The sequence below is a fragment of the Trachurus japonicus genome, unplaced genomic scaffold, assembly GCF_045865225.1.
Source record: "Trachurus japonicus isolate A0001 unplaced genomic scaffold, Traja_1.0 AP030554.1".
Lineage (NCBI taxonomy): Eukaryota > Metazoa > Chordata > Actinopteri > Carangiformes > Carangidae > Trachurus > Trachurus japonicus.
Window position 1 is genome coordinate 57,377 of NW_028220687.1, and position 9,698 is coordinate 67,074.

General features: G+C 43.7%; 2 protein-coding genes across 2 annotated transcripts in view; one reads left to right on the top strand and one right to left on the bottom strand.

Moving 5' to 3' along the window:
* Window positions 1–3,480, bottom strand: part of LOC146960232 (neurofibromin-like) — a 45,386-nt gene extending 41,906 nt beyond the window's left edge. Inside the window, exons 1-3 of the mRNA XM_085772510.1 lie at window positions 3,455–3,480; window positions 2,082–2,514; window positions 1,227–1,567 (exon numbers count right to left, since the gene is read on the bottom strand). Of these exons, the coding sequence (XP_085628636.1) occupies window positions 1,227–1,567; window positions 2,082–2,514; window positions 3,455–3,480 (800 nt within the window). The remainder of the gene's footprint in view (window positions 1–1,226; window positions 1,568–2,081; window positions 2,515–3,454) is intronic.
* A 4,810-nt stretch (window positions 3,481–8,290) lies between these two features.
* LOC146960233 (uncharacterized) lies at window positions 8,291–9,698 on the top strand. Its single transcript, XM_085772512.1, has 2 exons — window positions 8,291–8,611; window positions 9,336–9,698. Exons 1-2 carry the CDS (start codon window positions 8,318–8,320, stop codon window positions 9,696–9,698), a joined length of 657 nt encoding a protein of 218 aa, XP_085628638.1. The 5' UTR covers window positions 8,291–8,317.

Consider the following 9,698-nt stretch of genomic DNA (forward strand, 5'->3'; position numbering starts at 1 on the left):
GATATGGACGTCACAGATACATTGAGACTGTTCCAGTGGACAGACCAGATGCTTTGCTTGGGTGTGTTTAGCACAAGTGCTAATTTTCAACACCAGTCCATAGGCGGCTAATCTAAAAACACAGACCATAATTATCAACAGTATGAGATAAAACCAAGTGCATGACACTACATCATGACAGTAGCAGACTAATCTAAAAATACAGAGCACAAGATCAAGGAGAGGAGTATGAGCAACAGAAATCATGATCCTAACAGTAAAAATAGTAACAATGAGAAAGTCCATATTTACATGTGAACATTGTTGTTTTGCTTTTAATCCTCTGTTAAAGGAGTTTGTATCAGTCTGCAGGTTCAGGTGAGTGGGTAAAGTGTTCTATAGGTTTTGACCGTTTTATGGCAGATGCTGCACTTTGCCTTGGTTTTACTCCAATGGTATTATAATAGAGTAAACTATAGGATGTAGGGAGTACAGTAACTCTTTGCAGATACTGCACTACCTTATTGGTTTCACAGAGCTTTTTTTGGATGGACAGCAAAATAAAAAGCCCAATAACTCTGTGAAATTTTAGCAGAACCAATATCAAATTCTACCAGATTGAAGAGAATATGCCTTTACACTTTTGATTGGTAATAAACGGAGGGTTAGGGTTAGGCGGACTGACCTGAGGGTTTAGGGTTAGGTGGACTGACCTGAGGGTTACGGTTAGGGGGACTGACCTGAGGCTGGGGTCGGAGGGTTAGGGGGACTGACCTGAGGGTCGGAGGGTTAGGGGGACTAACCTGAGGCAGGGGTCGGAGGGTTTGGTGGACTGACTTGAGGCTGGGGTCGGAGGGTTAGGGGGACTGACCTGAGGCCGGGGTCGGAGGGTTTGGTGGACTGACTTGAGGCTGGGGTCGGAGGGTTAGGGGGACTGACCTGAGGCCGGGGTCGGAGGGTTAGGGGGACTGACCTGAGGCTGGGGTCGGAGGGTTAGGGGGACTGACCTGAGGCTGGGGTCGGAGGGTTAGGGGGACTGACCTGAGGGTCGGAGGGTTAGGCGGACTGATCTGAGGGTCGGAGGGTTAGGGGGACTGACCTGAGGGTTGGGGTTAGGCGGACTGACCTGAGGGTCGGAGGGTTAGGTGGACTGACCTGAGGGTCGGAGGGTTAGGCGGACTGATCTGAGGGTCGGAGGGTTAGGGGGACTGACCTGAGGCCGGGGTCGGAGGGTTAGGGGGACTGACCTGAGGCTGGGGTCCGAGCTGCCCAGGTTGAGCAGAGCGATGTTGAGCAGCGTTCCCGGGACGTCTTTGGGGCGGATCTTGGTGTGCTGCGGGATGGAGTCGGGCTGCGACAGCTCCCAGCGCGTGCGGATGTGGATGATGGACTGGACGATGGCGTCGCACTCCTGGTGCATGAACGTGAGCGGCGTGCCCTGGTTGGCCATGGTGAGCGTGAACTGGCTCTCGTCCACCAGGCAGATCTCCTCGATCTCCGAGGCGTAGTAGACGTCGTTGAGGAAGACCGGCTGGCCGAGGACCCGGGTCCGCTCGGCCGAGGTCACCTGGACCGCCGTGGAGCCCACCTGATGACGGACGAGAGAGAGAGACCAGTTGTTGTTGTTCAGGAGAACTCACTTCACTGGAAAAACTCTACATCTTTACAAGAATATTCGTCTTATTTCTGGTCAAAATGTCTCATTTCTAGTCCAAACTAATCTCTTTCCACTTTAAACAAGACTCATCACCTAAAAATGAACTTGTTTTTAGATCATTTTCACTTGTTTCAAACTAATTTTCACTTGAAATAAGTAGAAAAATCTGCCAGTGAAAGCAAGTTTTTTGTGTTTGTAATAAGAAAGAAAAACTTGCTCCACTATCAGATTTTTCTACTTATTTCAAGTGAAAATCTGCTTGAAAGAAGTAAAAAAAAGTGTCTAAAAACAAGCTGCTTTTTATGTGATGAGTCTTATTTTAAATATAATGAGATTTATTTTGACTAGAAATGACATTTTTGACTGGGAAATGAGACAAATATTCTTGGTACGACTGAGTTTTTGCAGTGAGAACTTCTCTCCCGTTGCTGTGTGCACTCCTCACCTTGATGGAGACCTTGGTGTCTTTGTGCGCCAGCTTCAGGGCGTTGTGGAAGACCTTCAGATCTTCCTCCAGCGTCAGCGTGGCCGCCGGCAGCTTCTGCTGGTCGGGCTCGATGTGCTCGGCCAGTTTGGCCGGAGAGTCGATGAACTGCAGGCGCTTGCTGCCCTTCAGCCCCGTCAGCAGGCGCTCGTGGTACTTGGTGTACTCCCGGACCCAGGTGTTGCAGTTGTAGACGAACACGGCCGCCACGTTCTCGTAGGCGAAGCCCGGGAAAACCACAAACCACTTGGACAGGAAGTCGGTCTTGAAGCGGTTGCTGGGTCCTACGTGCGTCAGGTCCACCACGATCTCGTAGGGTTTGGCGTAGTACGGCTTCAGGGTGAGGAGCACGTGGTAGATGAGCAGGTCGCCGTTGATCTGCCCCGTTTTGAATCTAAAAAAATCAAAAAAGGGACATTAGATAGATAGATGAGTTTATTTGTCCTTTCCAAGGAAAACAGTTTTCACCATTTCGTACAGAGCGGCCTCGAGAAGTGCAACTTACATACATTAACATACATTCCCAACATTTCATACACCTCAATTACATAGAGACATAAGAACTTAAAAACACGAGACATAAGACCCTGCACCCCACAATTAAGACATTAGACAAGTCAGGTTTAGAGTAGGGTTGCACATCTCTCTGTGATAAGCGATTCGATATGAATCTAGATACACAGATTACGATTCGATTCAAAAACGATATCCTTTTATTACAGACCGATTCGATCCGATTCGATTCAGTGTAGGACGATTCGATTCTACGGTTAATATGTTGTAGATATTTAAAAAAATAAAGAATTCTATGAAAGTGACTATCTTACAGTAGGCTACAGTACAATATTTTCATTTTCAAATATAAATATCCCCAAGCATTGATGCTTTAAAGCACTGGCAAAAAAAGAAAGAAGAAAAAGAAAAAAAAGAATAACAACAAAATCACACGTCAATGTATTTATTTTTCGACATGGACCAATTTCTCAGCCGGGTTTAGAGTTACCGCTAATTAAAAGCCCAGTCTGTGTGAGTGTGCTAACAGCAGCAGCAAAGCTAAGCTAACACCAGGACGTCATCTGTTAAACCCCCCTCTTCCCCGTTATTGGACACAACATGAAACTACTCCAGTTAGAGAATCATGTTGTAACTAAGATATTCGCTGAAAAAAATAGTTTTACGTGGCCCGTTGATTGATTTATGAGTTATTAAAGACACCGCTAACGGCTAGGCACTCTAGCCCGTAGCGACTCTACAACTGATTCATCCAGGACTTCATGGCTCATTTGAATCGATTCAGGAGAATGCTACCGACAGGCTACAGCCCAATCTCTCACCTGTTAAACTGAATATCCGGTGGCATCGGTTTATCGTTCACAACCCTAGTTTAGATTGAGGCTGTAGGTCTGTACAAATGTATCACATCACTTTATGCACTACAGTCTATGGAGACGAAATAAATGATGACGAGCCTCACAAGCAAACATTATTAAACAGTGAATTGGGAATTGCCCCCTTTTCTAACTGTGAACCATTAATTTGAAATATTTCAGGGAACCCAAAAGACAGGACAGAAACCGGGATTTGGCAGAGCTTTCTTGAACCTACCGAGGGGGCGCGAGGGGGGGGACCATGCAAATGTGTAATTAATATCATATAACATATTTTCTGCAAAAAAGCTAGTCAAACTATATGCCTGGACACACACACACACACACACACACAGGGGCGCCGAAAAGGGGGGGTAAAGGAGACGGATTCTAGGGGCCCATGATGGAGGGGGGCCCAAAGAGGCCCCTAATGATGATGAAATGATAATACAGAAAAAATAATATGACGCTAAGTTATTAACTAACATATAATCACAAATATTTTATTCAATGTCCTGGTAACAATAACTTTATTTGTTTTGGAAACATCAACGCCTGCAGGGCCCCCCCTTTCCCCCTTCTATTTCTGTAAAATGGTTCAGTCCGCCTGGATCAGCTGCAGGTAGCGCACCGGCGCTTTGCCACAGACAGCGCCACAGCAGCAAGGACGCAGAGAGGCAGTAGACTGCCTCAAAAATCAGGCAGCCAAAAACGAAAAGAAAAGAAATTAAGAGAGAAGGAGTTGAAGGGTCGACAATATGTCACCCAGTATTCCCCAAAAAAAGGTGGGTTTGTTAGTTGTTGTGGATATATGGAATATTAACTTTGTCCCTGTCTGTGGTCTATAAGCTAGCTCACTTTTCTCACCATGTTAGCTCAAGAAAACTCTGGATTTTTACATTTCACTGTTATTTTAGTTAAATAATCAATCCAGTCAAACATTTATCAAGCTGTTCTTATTCAAGTAGTTGACCTCCCCTCTGTCAAAATGATGCCTCATTCTGAACAGAGTCAAGTGCACCAGCAGCTGCAGCAACAGCAGCTGTCTGTCGCTGTCAGCCCACAACTTCCCCTGCCCCAGAACCAGCCCCAGTGCCCCCCACATGAGAAAGGAGGTTAGCAGCTGTGTGTGTTGAAATAATAATAATAATAATAATAATAATAATAATAATAATAATAATACATTTTACTACAGTCTCTAAACAATACAAAGCTGAATCTGTTATGGGAAAGATTAATTAAAATGAATGAAATAAAAATCATTTTGAACCATTTTAATGGTAAAAAATTAAATAGAACACGTGCAGTAAGAACAGAGGAGAAAATCTGTGGTGTGTGCAGCAGACTGGGGTGACTGCTCTCAGTCCAATCTGAGAAGTTCACATGTTGGTGAGTGACTATGCTATTAGTTATATTATAGGAAATACTATATAATTGTATGTAATGTATGTCATGTACACTCTACAGAGCCAGGTCCAGGACCCTCTTCTGGTTTGTCAGGGAGGAATGTGGAGGAAGAGGTGGAAGAGGGTACAGATGAAAGTGAGAGCGCAGAAACACTGGTGACAGAGAGTGAGGACGAAGATGTTGAAAGTAATTCAGAGGAGGATGGACTGAATGAGTGTACAGAAAGAGTCAGGAAGACAACAGAGAGGCAGGAAGAAAAACAAACTGATGTTGAGGTATTTGAAAGGGAAGAAGATAATCTGACTGATGACCCTGGTTTCTGGCCAGCAGATTTTACTGATCATTGTTTATTTCCTATTTAAGAATCAGTGTTGCAGCAAATAAATTAATCAAAAATGAATTCTATACATGTCAACTGTCATGTTGTTCTTCTTTCACAAATATGGTAATGATAAAAATACCATTAAAATGCATAATTGTATGTAAAATAGCATCAAAAAATGTTGCCGCTGTGTTGGGGGCCCTGTAAAGATTCTTTTCATGGGGCCCAAAATCCCTAGCGGCGCCCCTGTGTACACATCACTGAGCTAACTTCTTTTTTTATCTCCTCATGTGTCTCGTATCATCACGCTTCTCAGCCTCTGAGACCTTGAAATAACCAGACAAAGACCCCAAAGAGTCAGGTCGCCGTTGATCTGCCCCGTTCTGAATCTAAAAAATAAAAAGGACTTTAGTAGGGATGTAACGATTCACTCAACTCACGATTCGATTCACGATTTTGTTCACGATTACGATTTTCCCACGATTCTTTTTAGATCAAAAATGAGCTACAGACAAATGATGACCTAATAAAATGATCTTTTATTCATAAGAAAGATAGTCTGAAAAATTCACCTTTCATTACAGATACACTGCACATCACCATTTATCACCTTTTATCACAAGTAAAACTGGTCTTATTAAATAGTCGTTCAATTAAAAAAAAAAACTCAAATAGTTTATGAACCAATTTCATTGGTCGATTGGTCTGAGAAAGACGAGAAGAAGCACTGAGGGACAAAGAGAGAGATAGAGAGAGAGAAGAGAGTGAATGTGCACTGCAAAAAATCAAATATCTTACCAAGAATATTTGTCTTATTTTTAGTCAGAATGTTATTTCTAGTCAAAACAAATGTCATTATATTTAAAATAAGACTCATCACATTAAAAGCAGCTTGTTTTTAGACACTTTTTACTTCTTTCAAGCAGATTTTCACTTGAAATAAGTAGAAAAATCTGATAGTGGAGCAAGTTTTTCTTTCTTATTATAAGCACAAAAAACTTGTTTTCACTGGCAGATTTTTCTACTTATTTCAAGTGAAAATTAGTTTGAAACAAGTGAAAATGATCTAAAAACAAGTTAATTTTTAGGTGATGAGTCTTATTTTAAGTGGAAAGAGATTAGTTTTGACAAGAAATGAGACATTTTGACAAGAAATAAGACAAATATTCTTGGAGAGATGTAGAGTTTTTGCAGTGTGTGCGTGGCGGCGGCGTCTGGTGTCGAACAAAACAATCAACCAGTGACTTTTGAGATAATGTAAAGTTACTTCTCACCAGAGACTTTGTTTTTTTCACCGATGCGAGTCGTCACGGATTTGTATCGATTTTTAATCGTGTCACGATGCAGCGTTACATCGCTAGACATTAGACAAGTCAGGTTTAGACTGAGGCTGTCTGTCTACACATCACTGACCTACTGTGCTTCTTTTTTTATCTCCTCATGTGTCTCGTATCATCGCGCTTCTCAGCCTCTGAGACCTTGAAATAACCAGACAAAGACCCAAAGAGTCAGGAAGTCGAGTTCAGAGCGTCTCACACTGCGTCTGCAGCCGGTCCCGACTTCAACTCTCCTTCACAACGACAACCAAAGACAACTTCAACACAAGTAAGTGTCATACCCTTCTATCACACAGTGAAAACCTGAGCATCATGAACCGACTTTTCTCTGTATCATCGTAGCAGAACTTCATAATAGTCCTTTAGGGTTAGGGTCAGTCATTTTAGGGTTAGGGTTAGGGTCAGTCATTTTAGGCCAAAAAAAGGGGTCAACGTTAAACAAACTGCAACAGAATCAAACTCAACTGGTTTTGTCTCCTCAACATGTCCTGAATGAGGGAAAAAAAGCCCAGAAGAATCCCATTAGGGGAAAGTTTAGAAAACACCCAAACATATCCCATAATACGCATATAAAAAAAAAAATTCACGTGAATAGGGTTAACTTTTTAACCTTTAGATATCTCCATGAAAATTACTGAGTTGATTACTGACATTAAGACAGACGAAAAATGTATCACAAGTTTTTTGAAATTCTTTGTTAACATGAGCAAATTTGCATAAATTTGCATATATTTGCATAAATTGCACCGTTTTGACGGCACATGTATATATAAAGGTGCTGTGGTGGTACCGGCATGAAAACTGGAATGAGTTGACTCCATCGGTCAACGACAAGAAATCACTTTAAATTTCAAGATGACTGCAATTTTTCAAGACAGCCACATCCTTAGTAGAGCAGGCATACATACAACTTGTAAAACATTTTTTGTTTGTCTTAATGTCAGTAATCAACTCAGTAATTTTCATGGAGATATCTAAAGGTTAAAAATTTTACCCTATTCACGTGAAAAAAATGTTTTATAGGCGTATAAATGGGATATGTTTGGGTGTTTTTCTAAACTTTCCCCTAATGGGATTCTTCTGGGCTTTTTTTCCCTCACTCAGGACATGCTGAGGAGACAAAACCAGTTGAGTTTGATTCTGTTGCAGTTTGTTTAACCTTTTCTCATAAAACGACTGGACTATAACAGTGGTTTTGCATGAATTTGCCTCTTCCGGTGGCGACACCGACACAGTGCTGCTGCTGCTGCTGCTGCTGCATTTGTCTGTCTGTTTCATTCTTTTTCTTGAGTCTTAAAATCTTTTTAATGCTCCTGACACTCCTGCACTTTATTTGAGTTTTTAATAGTTCTCATCAGTACTTTTTATCTACCATATTTATATGTATCTGTGTGAATGGGAGAGTTGTGTGTATGTGAGAACTGTGCGAGGAATGTCAAATGTACTGGTTTTTTATCTGTTTTGTGTACTTATGTAATGCAGTTACTTGTGGCACATGACTGTCCATGACGGGGACAATAAAGTTGTATTGATTGATATTGATTGATTGATTGATTGATTGATTGATATAAGAGCAAGAAGACATTTCTCACTGTTCTTCTTTGTCAAACTGTCACTTGATTTCAGAGACGAGACGATGGACGTAACCAGAGCGTCTTTTTATATCTTATGTCCGTCCATTTCTGTATTATGTTTTATTTCTTTTAACATGTCCGAAATAAACTTAAACTAAACTAAACTAAATTTCAGAGACGAGACGAGACGATGGCCGTAACCAGAGCGTCGTCCGGTCTGTTTCTGTTTCTGTTTCTGCTGCTGTCGTCTGTCGGAGGTTCGACCACGCAGACGAGTCCGACAGAAGACGACCCGAGCGGCGGCGGCGGACCGACAGACGACTCTTCAGGCCTCTCTGCTGGGAACCAGAACCCCGTAACCGACGGCAACGGGACAACGCGCGCCGACTGCCTGATCGACACGGAGCTGGGGCTGATCGCCGTGGGCTCGGCGGGGGGGCTGATCGTCTGTCTGCTGCTGGCCACCGCCGTGCTGGCCTGCCAGGTGTGTAACAGCCATATTGTTATTGCTTTACGTAGTTTTCCTTTAACTCATTGAGTGCCAGACCTTTTATAAAATGGTCAGTGCCATGTGCCAGCGTTTGGGGCATTCTGAGTAATATTTTAAGACCCAGAGAATATTTTGTACTATGACTCTGAAAGCACCAAACAGCTCAAAGGAAAGAGGAGACTCTCTATTTAACTAGGGAACAAACCGTTTGTTTGTACCTTGTTCCATTCTTGATTTATCTTCAGTTGAATAGAGCCTGGTTGCACCAAAAACACCACTGTGTTTCTAGCCATAGTCAGAAAATGTGTCTCTTAACAAGCCGTTTTAATTTCACCCGGCTTATTACATCACAAGCCGGGTGATGTGAATATCCAAGCCCTCGCTCCCGTGGTTACCGTGGTTACCATGGTTACCTCAGCTACCAGAGCGAAGCTTCTAAACCGAGCGTTTAGAGCAGGGCTGTGAAACTGGTGTGTAGAGAACCAGCTGTTTTTCTGACCAAAGCCTGTTACTAACGTTACTGTTAGACACCAAGGTACCAGGTCAAGAAGCAGAAATGAGCAGAATATCCCTTTAATGATTTGACTGGATGTTTTTAGTACTTTACTGCAGCTCTACTCCTCTTTTGTGCTGTTGTTGTGTTGTGAAGCAGCAGCTCTATCTCTGTCCCAGAGAAATGACTAATAAATGATTTTGACTTTTTGACTTTTGACTCGAGGTCTGCCACATCCAGCGCCGGCTGCACGGCCACGGCCCCCCCCGAGCCCCCCGGTCCCGCTCCAACGTGGACTTGGTGAGCAGCGCCGCCGGCGGTAACTACTGGGACGCCGACCGGCTGGGGGAGGGGGAGGGGGAGGGGGGGGTGGTGGGGCCCTGCGATGCCAGCGTGGTGCAGCTGGAGGAAGTGAGAGCAGAGAGAGGAGGAGAGAGGGAGGAGGAGGAGGAGAGGCGGTCTGAGGGGGGGCCGGGGGGGCCGGGGCCCGAGGGGGGGGCCATGCTGATGCCTCTGCTGGACCAGGAAGACGGTCCGATGCCCGAGGTGATGCCCCGGGACCTGGAGGACATGCCCCTGGTGGTGTGA

Coding starts and splice junctions, on each gene's coding strand:
- LOC146960233 (XM_085772512.1), top strand. CDS start 8,318: ATGGCCGTAACCAGAGCGTCGTCCGGTCTGTTTCTGTTTCTGTTTCTG. Junction 8,612..9,335: donor CCGCCGTGCTGGCCTGCCAG/GTGTGTAACAGC, acceptor TTTTGACTCGAG/GTCTGCCACATCCAGCGCCG.